The sequence below is a fragment of the Lactuca sativa genome, chromosome 8 (assembly GCF_002870075.4).
Source record: "Lactuca sativa cultivar Salinas chromosome 8, Lsat_Salinas_v11, whole genome shotgun sequence".
NCBI classification, from domain to species: domain Eukaryota; kingdom Viridiplantae; phylum Streptophyta; class Magnoliopsida; order Asterales; family Asteraceae; genus Lactuca; species Lactuca sativa.
The window spans coordinates 132,603,839-132,617,285 of record NC_056630.2 but is presented as its reverse complement, the minus strand read 5'-3'; the positions used below and the strand labels follow the sequence as shown (position 1 = coordinate 132,617,285).

At 34.1% G+C, this 13,447-nt stretch overlaps 2 protein-coding genes across 6 annotated transcripts; both read left to right on the top strand.

The window, feature by feature from the left end:
• Window positions 1-295: 295 nt before the first annotated feature.
• On the top strand, window positions 296-6,299 carry LOC111919938 (uncharacterized). 2 transcript variants are annotated; one of them, XM_023915498.3, is made up of 13 exons: window positions 296-609; window positions 1,214-1,729; window positions 1,841-2,398; window positions 2,480-3,388; window positions 3,497-3,591; window positions 3,677-3,736; window positions 3,842-3,930; window positions 4,014-4,454; window positions 4,550-4,621; window positions 4,696-4,766; window positions 4,865-4,922; window positions 5,009-5,234; window positions 5,303-6,299. In XM_023915498.3, the coding sequence occupies exons 2-13, from the start codon at window positions 1,314-1,316 to the stop codon at window positions 5,950-5,952; spliced, it is 3,645 nt and encodes a 1,214-aa protein (XP_023771266.1). In that variant the 5' UTR covers window positions 296-609; window positions 1,214-1,313; the 3' UTR covers window positions 5,953-6,299. The 2 variants fall into 2 exon arrangements, with proteins under 2 accessions (XP_023771266.1, XP_023771265.1); XM_023915497.3 differs by having other exon boundaries at window positions 297-609; window positions 3,494-3,591.
• Window positions 6,300-7,937: 1,638 nt separating this feature from the next.
• Window positions 7,938-10,034, top strand: LOC111919939 (uncharacterized). Of its 4 annotated transcripts, none has more exons than XM_042897707.2 (6): window positions 7,938-8,110; window positions 8,781-8,840; window positions 9,148-9,264; window positions 9,378-9,498; window positions 9,598-9,742; window positions 9,831-10,034. In XM_042897707.2, the coding sequence occupies exons 2-5, from the start codon at window positions 8,831-8,833 to the stop codon at window positions 9,725-9,727; spliced, it is 378 nt and encodes a 125-aa protein (XP_042753641.1). In that variant the 5' UTR covers window positions 7,938-8,110; window positions 8,781-8,830; the 3' UTR covers window positions 9,728-9,742; window positions 9,831-10,034. The 4 variants fall into 4 exon arrangements, with proteins under 4 accessions (XP_042753641.1, XP_023771268.1, XP_023771269.1 ...); XM_023915500.3 differs by having other exon boundaries at window positions 7,940-8,110; window positions 9,598-9,715; XM_023915501.3 differs by having other exon boundaries at window positions 7,940-8,163; window positions 9,598-9,715.
• Window positions 10,035-13,447: the final 3,413 nt, after the last annotated feature.

The following is a 13,447-nucleotide window of genomic DNA, read 5'->3' as shown; positions in this document are numbered from 1 at the left end:
AAGTTAGAAATGTTACTCGTGTAGGAAACTGTTGTAATTCATAGACGATGAATTAGTTATCGAACTAAAACCTTGTAAAAGCTTCTCTATAACGGATATTGGCAATTAAGTGCCCTAGATTCTTGTGTGTGTACATAAATACTTATTACATGATGTATGTATATTTATTTGAAGACCTAAAGAAGAAAATAAAAAATGAAAAATGAAAAATGTAAATGTAAAATAAAAAATAAAAAGGCAGGCTTGAGCTGTTCAAGCCGACTTCAATCTCATTATTCCCATAACACCCATCATCTAAACCCATGTTGCACCCCCTTCGTGCAACACAAACCATGGGCAAAACGGTAATTTGGTGTAGAGCCAACGCATCTCCGATCATAACACTGGGGGAGGCGCTGCCATGGCTTCGGATGAACCTTCGATTTTCTTGAGCCCCAAACTCAAGAACACATCTTATAATTATTAGAATCTTTCAGAAAGGAAAAATAGAAGGTAAATCCCCAAATTTTGCAAAAATAACCTAACCGTAATTTTTTCTAAAAGACGATTCAGCTTCGTATAAACCCTCGGAGGACAAATTTTGCACGCGATTCGCAGTTACAGCTAAAGGTATTTGTGTGTTCGATCTTGTTTATCGTTTAAATAATTTTGTGTTACCGATTTAGCTTCCGCCTTTCCAAAGATTCTGCTTAATTGATGTTTGTAAGTAGTTTTCTTTTTGCGTCGATTGGGCTTCTAGGGTTTTCAATAGGCAGAGATTTGTGGGGATTAGGTGCACACAACTGTTTAATTGCATGTATTTAATTTGCGAGCACCTAGCTAAATTTGAGATCAGAAGTTTGTATTGTAGTCGGCTTTGATGTACTGACTAGTTCCCTTTTTGTTTTTATGCAATTAAGTCATAACTTCCTTTATTTGTGGTTTTGAGAACGAATATCTACTGGAAATGTATTGATCAGCTTACATAGTTAAGATGATAGATATAGGAAGTATGATTATCATTCATCAATCAAGCTGTTATTTTTTTGGATTGGCATTAATTAAGCTCAATAGTGAATTAGCGATCAGCCTGTCATTTGAATTAAAACTTAGTGATGTGGAGTTCCGTCTGCGTGTGCTGTATCTAACCAACTGCCATTAGCAAATTCATGAAGATCACATATGAACTAGTGATCAAGATTCAAGATTCATGGAATGAATGTATTATGTGCAGGGATTTGTTTCCATGTGCTGTGGCACTACAGTCTTGTCATGCACACCTGTGTTTACAGGTCTTGTAACACACAGAAGACTGTTATAAAAAAATCGATGCAATGGCATCATCTGGTAAATTTGACTTGTCAACTGTTAGCCCGGATAGGCCACTGTACAATTCAGCACAGCGTGGGTCCTACACATCCGCTTCACTGGACAGATCATCAAGCTTCCGTGACAACAACAACAACAACATGGAAAATCCAATCCTATCATCTCTCCCAAGCATGTCAAGAAGCACCTCAACCGTGACACAATTGGATGTAACTAACTTTTTACAATGCTTACGGTTTGACCCAAAGTCAATGGCTGTTGACCATAAGTTTAATCGCCATGGAGATTTTAGAAGACTTGCAAGTGCTGTTCTTGGTTCACCAGATGAGTCACCATCATCCAAAACCAAGCTCCCTAATTCCTCCCCTGATGATCTCAAACGACTAAAAGCTGGTCTACGTGAATCCACCATCAAATCCAGGTATCTTTTTTCTTTTATTATTATTATTATTTTTTGGATATTTGGTTTTGTTGGGATCAAAGCCGTATAAAGTTTTCAACTTTTTTTTCTTTCTATTATTAACACTACCAGGGAAAGAGTGAAGGCCTTCAGTGAGACACTGTCAGTGATCAACAAGTTTTTTCCGAGTATTCCTTCTAGGAAGAGATCACGTGGGCCCGATGGTTTACCTGGTGATCGTTCTACTGGCTTACTCTTGAATCGTGCGCCTATGGGGACACCTAAGATGGGGGCACACACACAAACTCATTCCCTCTCAAATTCGTTTGACTTTGACCAGCAGAAGGTCGAAGAGAGGGGTAAAAACGTCATTCCTAACAAACGAACCAGAACTTCAATGGAGGTGCGGCCCAACACTCCTGCTAGATCATCTGGAAATGTAGATAGAGATAAAGAACCATTAAGACTTCCCACCAGTAATGAGGATAGAGCATCATTGCCCATTGTAGCTGATGGTTGGGAAAAGTCAAAAATGAAGAAGAAGCGTACTGGAATAAAAGTTGATGCTTCTCCAAGTCCAAGCTCAGGGTCAACAAAACCTATTGATGGATACAGGGAACCCAAACAAGGAATGCATCCAAGGCATGTTCCTGATGGTATCACACGCTTAAATGATTCCCATGGCTTCAGGTATTAGCTCTCTCTTTGAAGTTTCTGTTTGGCTTTTTATCAAACACTTGGTGTGCTAAGTCTGATGCATGTTTTGTATAGGCCAGGAGCTGCTAATGGAGTAGCTGGAGGCGGAAAAGCTGAAGTCATGCGCCCTTCCATTCCAAGACCTGAGATTGAGAACACATCTCTTCTCCAAAGAGATAGAAGCACCAGTTCAGAGAAGGAAAGGACAAAACGGTCAAATGTACGTGAAGAATTTGCATCAGGTAGTCCCACCTCCAGCACAAAGCTCCACACGAATGCTCGAGGTCCAAGATCCGGGTCAAATGTTGTACCGAAATCCTCAGTTTCAATGGGTCAACGTGCAACTAATAATGATTGGGAGTTGACTCATGGTACAGTTACAAACAAGAACCCGGGTCAATTTGGGTCGGGTAACCGGAAACGGACACCCGCAACACGGTCATCATCGCCACCTGTCACACAGTGGGCTGAGCGGAGACCACAAAAGATGTCACGTACAGCTAGACGAACCAATTTACTCCCAATTTTACCCACTAATAATAACGATGAAACACCGGGTTTGGATACGAGTGATGTCACTGGTGGTAGTCCAAGTGGGCCCTCTGGGTTTTCCAAACGGTTTGCAAGTTCTCCTCAGCAGTTCAAATCGAAAGGCGATCATTTTGCTTCTTCTACTTTGTCTGAAAGTGAAGAGTCTGGGGCTGCTGAAATTAGATCTAGGGATAAGGGTAAGAAGTGTGATGAAGAAGGAAAAGGGGAACAGAATATTCATAATAAAATGTCAACTTTAGTCTTGCCAACCAGAAAGAATAAGATTGTGAATGGGGAAGATATTGGTGATGGTGTTCGTAGACAAGGGAGAACCGGGGGCCGGGGTTTTGGTTCTGTGCGTGCTGGTGCACCACATGCGGTTGACAAGATTCGCAATGTGGGGACCGCAAAACAACTTAGAACAGCTCGAGTTGGTTTTGATAAGTCTGAAAGGTTGTACATTTGATAATATATATATATATATATATATATATATATATATATATATATATTTATTAATTTGTTATTAAAATTCATATCATGTGGAATTTTTTACAGTAGAACCGGTCGGCCTCCCACGAGGAAGCTCTCTGACCGCAAAGCTTATACGCGTCAGAAACATACCACCGCAATCAATTCAGCAGCTGATTTTCTTGGTATATGAAATGTTGACTGGTCAACTCATGAGTCATGATTATGCCTATACAATTTCTTATCTTTTCTGTTCTTTGTTTCTTTTAGTTGGATCTGATGATGGACATGAAGAGCTTCTGGCTGCAGTTAATGCGGTTATTAATCCTAGTACTGTTCGAAATCCCAATCTCTTTATATTTTCTTATTTGAAATTTGATTTTTGAACACAATTATTTTGAAAAAAATTACTAATTGATAAATTAATGGTTGCAGATCTAGCATTGTCCAGCCCATTCTGGAGGCAGATGGAACCACTGTTTGGGTTTGTATCTGACGTGGACATGTTGTATTTAAAGCAACAGGTGATAATCAGTTATGCTGCTATTGTGCACATACCCGTTTTCTCTTATGCTATCGTGCACGTGACAATTTACTATCATTGTAGGGAAGTATTCAGGCTGCTGTTATAGATAGTGGTGGTGCACTTTCTAATGGAACAGAAAGCAGAAGCCCTGAACATTTTGCAAGTCCAGGGGAGATGCAGATTCCCCTGTGTCAGAGACTTCTTGCTGCTTTAATCTCAGAAGAAGGAAACATTGATGAACATAATTATCATGTTTATGGATCTGGATCCGGATTTGAGTTTGAAACAGATATGGAATCAAATCATCGGTCAACTTTCAGTGGTCATGGTCATAGGATAAATAATCATGTGATGTCCATACCAGATTCAGGTTTTGATACTTCCTACAATGGTCTGCTTTCAGATCTAGCAATGACACCTGGCAGTGCCACCACCTTATCTGAATATCAATATAGTAACATGTCGGTAAATGAAAGACTTCTTATTGAAATTCAGAGTATTGGAATTTATCCAGAGCTAGTGGTAAGTTCTCTATCTCTCTTTCTCATCTTATATTTACTCTTTACATCCCTCTAAAACGAGAATTTACATTCCAAGACCTTTTTTTAATTGTTCAGCCTGATTTACCAAAAGGGAATGAAGGCATCAGTGCAGAAATTAGTCGACTTGAAGAAAAACACCACGAACAGGTGGGAATCTTTTTTAGACTAAAAAAATTGGGAAATATGAGTGATTCATCTCATATAATCTAGTTGTTAAATAGGTTTCCAGGAAGAAAAGTCTGCTTGATAACCTTATGGAGTTCACCAATGAAACAAGAGAGCTTCAAGAAAAGTGAGGATTTGAATCATTTTATTAAAAATCACATCAATTTGACTTTTTTGTTTATATATAGATACTAATTTATAACATGACCACATATGTGTGTATAGGGAATTTGAACGACATTGTCTGGAAAAACTCACTGCAATGGCATACCAAAAGTACATGGTAAGTTAGTGTTTTGCATTGAAATTGTTATTTATATATAGAAATGGTAAAATCGTGATTTTGATGATATTAATTCACGACAACAGAGTTGTTGGGGTCCACATGGGCCCGGGGGAAAAGGTGTGGGTAGCAAAATGGCGAAACAAGCTGCTTTAGGTTTTGTGAGACGAACACTTGACCGATGCCATGAGTTTGAAACAACAGGCAAAAGCTGCTTCAATGAGCCTTTATACAAAGAAATGTTCCATAACAGATCTTCACACTTAAACGACACACAAATCGATAACGAATTTGATAAAATATATGCTTCAGGTATTTTCTTTTCTTATTTGTTCATAATTATTTCGGATGTGTATTTATTATTTTGATTTACAATTTAGGTGTACAAGTACAAAGCCCTTCGTTGAACAACAACAACCACAACCACAACCACGACATATATTCTTCTGATTCGTTTCATTTACCTGATCAAACTATTGGGAAAGATGATGTATGGTCGAGCAGGGTAAAAAAGAGAGAGTTATATCTAGATGATGTTGTTGCGGGTACTTCTTCTTCTTCGGGAATACCCTCGGGATTTGGAGCCACAATTTTAAACAGTGCAAAAGGAAAGAGGAGTGAGAGGGATAGAGAAGGGAAGGGTAGCGGCGTCATTTCAAGAAACGGTCCCCCCAAAATCGGTCGCCCGGCATCCGTGAAGGGGGAAAGAAAAACGAAAACGAAATTGAAGCAAAAAACAACGGCTTCTCTTAACGGTCCGGTGGGAAGGACGAATTTGCCCTCGGCGGTTGTTAAGTTGGAAAATAGCATAATTGTGAAAGAAAAGGAGGAGTATTGTGAGGAGCCACTTGACTTTTCACATCTGCCACTCCCGGAAATGGATGTGCTTGGTGTTGGTGATGATCTTGGTGAACAAGGGCAGGATATAGGGTCATGGTTGAATATCGATGATGATATTTTACAAGATGATGACTTTTTGGGGCTTGAGATTCCAATGGATGATTTGTCGGATTTGAATATGATGGTTTAAACTTTTTAAAAAAAAATGTTGTATAAAAAACATTTACACAGATGAAAGATGATAAAGTGTTGGTGAGGACACATGGCGGCCCGCGATTGGGTGTGGGACCAGGGATGGATGGATTATTATTTAAAATATAGTGACTTAGAAGTTTGTAAAAAAATGTTTTGTTTTGTTTTTGGTTTTACTACTACGTATAAGTTTTTAGTTGGTTTCTGGTGTCTCTCACTATATGTTAGGAAAACACGAATTCCGGTTGTAGCATTTAAAGATGAGGGGACAATGCCCCTACCCTACTTGTACATACGAATTATGTTCTTAATAAAAATCAGTTCATTCATATCATAAATCATAAATCACAAATTCACAATTATCAAATCTTATCTTCTTTCTGCCTTCAGACTTTCTCTCCATCATCAAGGTACGCCACTTTCTTTCTTTTATTCTATTTACTTTTTTTTCTTTTTAGAATATATATATTTTTTTATCTCAACTATGAAATCTGTGTTGCTTTTTTTGCAGGGGAGCATTGTGCAGGATTTTGATTAGGAAATGGAGAACCCTAACCTAAGTTGATTCTATTCTAGCAAGGAGGATGATTAGTTAGTTTGTTACAATATCTTAAAATTCATTTTTGTTGACAAGTATTTTTGCATGTAATGTTACAATTTATCATTTAAGGAAGGAATTCATTTATTTCTAGAATAGTCTGCAGCAGTTTGTATAAAAGATTCAGAATATAATGTTGTGTATTCAATCCATAAAAACAACTATTGTTGAAACCATAATCAGATGATTATTTGACTAGAACGAGTAGTTATTTGACTATTAAATAATCAGATGATTGAGGCCATAATCATATTATTTAAACAATAAAAACTTATTATATTATAAGTTAATTAGTTTTATATCTAAAGGGACATGACAAATGGCAGTCCCACTCACAGGCAAACGGGAAATGGAATATAATGTCTGCTTTTTTTGTTTTATTTTAGTAACTAAATAAATACGAGAAAAGAGGGTTTGGGGCTTTGGGCCAATGTATATACCTTATCACGACATTGAATACGAGGATATATGAGTTTTTGTCTATTATTATTATCTTGCATTTACACCGGTTAAAATGTTCTTCCGATAATATATCTAATTTTTTGACATAAGTACAATGTTAAACTAAAAATATATTCAAAACTATTGTTTAAAATAATTAAAAAAATCTAAATATGATGTTAAATGTAAAATTTTAATGAAAATGAAAAATTAACCAAAAAGTTATCCAAAGAGGATTAATTAACATAAATAATAAATAACTCAAATGAGCATTTTTTTTGTTAATTTAAGTATCCAGAGACTTTTAATATACAATTAAAAAAATGAAAACAATGGTTGAATTTGAAAAAAAACACTCGAATTAGAAAATGACGTAAGGAGGTTTTTTAGAATCAACTAACTATATTAATGGTAAAAATAATATTAATTTTAGAGCATACTGTATGCATGATTTTACTTATGTCTAACCTGTTGATAAAAGTTATTAAGATCACGTTGTTCGTAATAAATATTTATTTTAACAAATACTTAGTTGCATTATATTTTGTGAATTGCATTCAATAAGTATTACTATTATTATAATTCTTCAAATTTCCACTTATAATAGATGTTTTTCTTTACTATATACTTCAATACAATGACAATACTTAATTATTTTAACTATATATATTTATAATTTTTTTACCTATTAATTTTATTTCTGCATATCATATCATAGACAAGGTAATTTTTGTTTGTATATGTAGATTTGATGGATCCATCGATTTAAAAAAAAAAAAGATTACAATTGATATGGATAAAAATATATTCTTAGGTTCAAATGTATTTCCTTTTTAAATATAATATTAATACGGGCATGAATAAACCAAAAAATAAAATTCTAAAATTTGATTTTCGATTTTCTTTGCTTCCTTCCAAATAACTAACACAACTTGATTTTTTTTGTTCCATTTGTTTGTTCTAAAGGGACAAAGCACCAAAGAGAAAAGGAGAGAGTCAATGGATGTTGCCGTACTCTTGCGCCAGTCGATCGATTAATACTGAGAATTGAAGCGTTTCTTGCACTCAGTTCTCTCTCTCGAAAGGGAAATTAAGAACAATCAGGAATCATCATCAGGCAAACATTCTTCTTTCTTCTGTTGATTTCATCTTCAAAGAATTGTTACACAGGTGTTCCTTAATTCAAATTGGCGTTTTTTTTTGTCAGCTGGTTTCGTTCTTGCTGACTTCGCTCAACATCTCTATGGTCATCAAAACCGATTTGAGTATCTTGAAATTTGGATTGGCCTACTGATTTCGTATGATGTTTCTCAAAATATTTCCCAAAATTGTTTTGTTAGCTTGTTAATTTATCTACGTTGATCTTGAACGTTGAAGTTTGATCATTTGTCAAAACTACTTATTTCGTCACGAGTTCATCAACATCCGTCTTTAAGAGCATAACCATATCGTCGGTTTTGCTTTCAGTCATATATGATTCAACCAAATACCTAGAGGAATAACCGACTTAATTCTACAGTTTTAATCGAAATTTTACCAGATAACTTCGAGTTAGTTATGTGCTCTTTTGAATGGTTGAATTCATGTTGAGATTAACTTTAGAGAATCACATCTTCTTAATGTTTTTAATCTGGCAATGGCTAATTTTTCAGTTACTTGATTTACTTCCGTGAAAAGTTGTTAAAATTCTCAGTCAGATACAATCTTGCAATCATGATAGAATTGGGTATAGCGTGATTATCATATTGGACTAAATTTTTGGATAATTTGTTGATCATACAAATCAGGTGGTGGGAGAAGTTGGTGGCAAGCAGCCTGAAACCATTAACAAGTGCAAATGGATCAGAGTAATCAATCTTAACTTGTTATTAACTTGCATTTGCTTCACTATCTTAAGCTCAAAGCTGAATCAATGTTTGTGGTGTTCTCCCTTTTTGGTGTTTTCTATATTGTTTCCATTTTTTGGATGTCATATACATTTCAACAAATAAAGATAGGAATGTTGTGGGTGTAAATGTAAAATGTGTCGACATAACTTGAAATATTTATAATCATACCAGTAGATAGAAGATATGTTGATTATCACCTGGTTTTGAAATGGAGCACTTAAATCTAATACCAATGATAATAAAACGGGTCTTTCTTACTTCACAGATGCTTCTATGGAAGAAGGAAAGGTTTCAAAATATGGGCTTGAATTCATGAAATCAGTTTCAGATAAGAATCTTGATCTTTTGAGGCCCTCAGCACGCTGTTTCTCGATGTTTAAAGGTAAAAAATCAACCTTTTCAATTAATTAGGCAATTCAGCAATCTCCATTCCATCAAAAATCAACAAAAGGAAATTGTTAAATGACCAAAATGAGAAAAATGTTGATGAAGCAGGCTATACAACAAACAATGACAATGACAAATATACCCTGATTAGAGATGATGCAGATGACTTCCAACAAGGGATTTATGACAAACCTCTTCCTTGCTTTGGCTGTGGAGTTGGATGGTTTTCGTAAGTATCCTTTGTTTTTTCAGCTTTTACAGAATCAAAATCAACCACCCTACCCCACCCTAGTTCTCATGATTATTATTAGCTTATGTCTTTTTTCAGTTTCCTACTAGGGTTTGCATTTCCATTGATGTGGTACTACGCTACATTTCTCTATTTTGGAAACTACTATAAGAGAGATCCTAGGGAGCGCGCAGGTCTTGCTGCTTCTGCAATTGCGGTTAGTTCTTGACTTCTTGAATCAAGGGTAAAACCGTAAAATCACACTGCCTCCAAAGTCTAAAACAAGGAAGTTGATGCCCAGACTAATGGAGTAGTATATTTTTTGATTGCAGGCAATGGGGTTTTCTGTTATTGTGTTGATCATAGGAGCAATCCTATTGTTCTAAATGCACATTTTGATCCTTTTTGGAGACAACTTGTATAAAATTGTAGCTTAATGTTACAATTCCGATACCCAAACATGTACACAGTCTTATGAGGTTAGAAAAGCTTATCGAATGTTCAAACTTATGTTTTATGATATCCTTTTTTTTTTTTTTTTTTTTTTTTTTTTAATATTTGTAATGTATATATATGAAACATGGAGTCGTTACCCTTTGATACCGAAGCATGTTATACAAACTGTTGAAAGTTGTCTCTCGTGAATCTTGAACCTTTAAACCACATTCAAAGGGTTTGTTAGATTTTAGTAAAAAAAAAGAATTATTTTTTTGAAATTATGATCGGTTTCGAACATTTTTTTTGGAATTTTGGAATTTTTTTTTCTGTTCTTAGTTGATATCCAAAATCCAAATTCTGAAATATACTTTATTGCCACAAAATGTACTTTTGATGTGAGAAAGTTAACCGGAAACAAATTTTATGTAGTCCGAAATGTCTCATTTAGATAAGGTCATTTTTTTTTAAAAAAATTCATTAAAAGCTTGTTATAAAGAAAACACGATAACATTTTTTGTGGTTATTTCTTATTTTTTTATTTTCTCTTTATCAAAAGTGTATTTGGAGTATTTTTTCTGGGTTACAGTAGACTGTCAAAATTGAGATCTTATCTAAAATCGTTTTGTGTTGCAAGATCATGATCGTAAGATTAGATTGAGATCAGATGATACTATCAAAATGAACTCGTTCAAATTTGTTTGTAAGGCCTTGGACGTGCACTATACATTATTACTTAATGTTGATTACGAATTTATGATGTCGATATGAAGTCAATTTTAAATTTTTAAACATGAACCATAATTTTTGTTGATGTAAACCGTAAAAGTTAGGAAAAAACCATCTCAATTACAAAAAGAAACAAGCTCATTATGATCTATAACTCAAGTCTTAAGATCACAAATAGAATATCATAAGTGTAACATGTATAATTCCTGATAAATTGATGAATTAATGATGCTCTACGACGCTTCTTGCCACTTGCAATGCTTGATTTCAAGTTGAATAGACAAAATTTTCATTTTCCACTATATAATAAAACTAGAGGGATGGATCAAATCGTGTTAAGATCTTAAGATCCTAGTAGGGATCTTAAGAGGGTGTTTGTTTTTCCTTTTAAATCAAATTTTTGACTTTTAACTTTTTCAAAAAGTTAGAAAACTCTAAGGATGCGTTTGGTTGTGTAAAATTTTTCCGTTTTCTAGGAAAATTTTCCAAGAAAATCGGAAATTTCGAAAACGCGTTTGGTTCGTTCAGTTTTCCAAAGTTTTCTAAGAAAATGAAAATTTTCAGTTTTCCAAATTGTATGTAATTAGAAAAGTGATTTTTATAGTTTTCCAAAGTTTTCCAAATTTCTAAGATGGAAAATGAAAACTCCACCATTTCCAACCAAACGCGTTTTCATTGAAAATTGAAAATGAAAACTCAACCCTATTTTCTGAAAACATTTTCATACAAAATGGAAACAATTTTCCACAACCAAACGCACTCTAAAAGTTGTTTGGTAAATGAAAAAAGACTTTTAAAACCAACTTTTAGCAAAACACAAAAAGTAGCATTTTCAAAAGTCATATTTACGTGACTTTTTGTCTTTTTGAAGATTTGAGGCTGAAAAAGCAAAAAAGAAATCCCAAACACTTTTTAAACTAAATCTTTTGGAAAAATGTCTTTTAGAAAAAGTCATTTTACAAAAAAGACTTTTCCTTTCAAAAAGTAATCCCAAACACCCCCTAAGATCCCACTATAAATCTTGCTTCATATAGATCCAAGTGAGATCGGGATGGTTTTTTGGTTTGTTGGAAGATCTTAAGATCAATATTAGGATCTTAACAACCATTATTATTATATACTTAATACAAGATTCTAGCTAAAAATAACAAGGTTAAATGGCTATAGTTTTCTAAATCACTTTATTTTGGAAAATAATAGTTAGTTTATATATTTTAGTTTTTGTAATCATAGTAATATATTTGTTGTTACTAAAATCTTATAAAAGGTGTTTTTGAAGTCTACAACCTAATATTTTTTAAGAAAATTTATTATGGTTCTTCTTTACGGTTAATATGTGTTGTGGGATTTATTTTCCGAACTAAACAAAGGGACTGAAAGTGCAAGGTAATGAACTAATGATACCACAAACTGAAAAGATAAGAAACTAAAAGTGAACTGATTTTTAAATAAAAGAAAGTTAGGCATGAACAAAAGTAAACCTTTTCTTTGTAGTTCTCTTTCGAAAAGACATTATACTTTATAAAAATGACAAATTTTATAAATATTCCATGTGGTTTGCAAATGGTATAACATTAAATATAATTATTAGAAAAACTACATAACGGTTCTCGTGGTTTCATTTTGTTTCATGGATAGTCCTTAAGCCACATGAATTGACTAAAATGCACTTTCTAATTTATTTTACTTTTTTTAGACTAACATAATAATAATAATAATAATAATAATAATAATAATAATAAAGAAATACATACACCTACCCCACTATTTTCTCTCTCAACGTATCTATCTCTTCATTCACACACTCATTCGCCCTTCGCGTTCATTGATGACAGTAAGAAATCGAACTAGAACGTCTTTACGTAATCTGATGTCTGTGGAGTTAATGGCAGTAGTGGACGATGACACACCTCTACAAGATTCATATACATCATGCTTGTTCTTTGGTCTTTCGACATCGCACCAGTTGTCTCAATTTCAATTGACAAGGTAGGTCACCATGGGTATCTTACATTGAGAGACTTGTGTCGGATTGCTCCGATTCTCACTCCAATTATAATTGTTTATTGGCTTACATTGTTGATGAAGAAGGAAATATATATTCATTAGATGTGATTGTAATCGCCAATGCGAAAATCTTCACCGACCACGAGGATGAAAAATTGGGTTTTGGAACTTTTCACCTAAGAACCCTAGTGCCCATTAAAGGATTGGAACTTTGTCCACTTTCAAGTCCGCCGTGAAAAAATCGAAGAAACTATAGAATTACACCGAAGTGGGAGAACCTTAAAAGAATTTAGATCAAATATTTTGATGTGATTTCTAGTCTTAGCTTCAATAAGATCAATTGCTTCTTTATTCTGATGAGTTTTGATACAAAATATAAGTTTGTTTTTCATAAAAACCACAACGGAAGACTTCAAAAATAACAAGTTTATTTTTAGATTAGAACAAAACCAAACCATCAAGGATCCATTAATATATGTTAGAATGAAATAAAAAATATAAAAGAGTAATGACACCCTTTGAAGCCTTTGAACCTACTTGGTTTTGGACAATTGACGAAGATAGCAAAAATCAAAGAATATGATTTCTATATGTGTATCCACCATCAAGAATAAGGAACTTGGAATGCTAGTTCCTTCTTGTATTCTTGAGTGTCTTAAGGTTTTAAGTTCTTAACTCAAATAAGCACTACATGAGACAAATCAATGAAGCTTTAAACCACCAAACTAACTTTAAAAGAGAGGGATAGGAAGAGGAAGGGAAAGACAAGTTTTGGCCA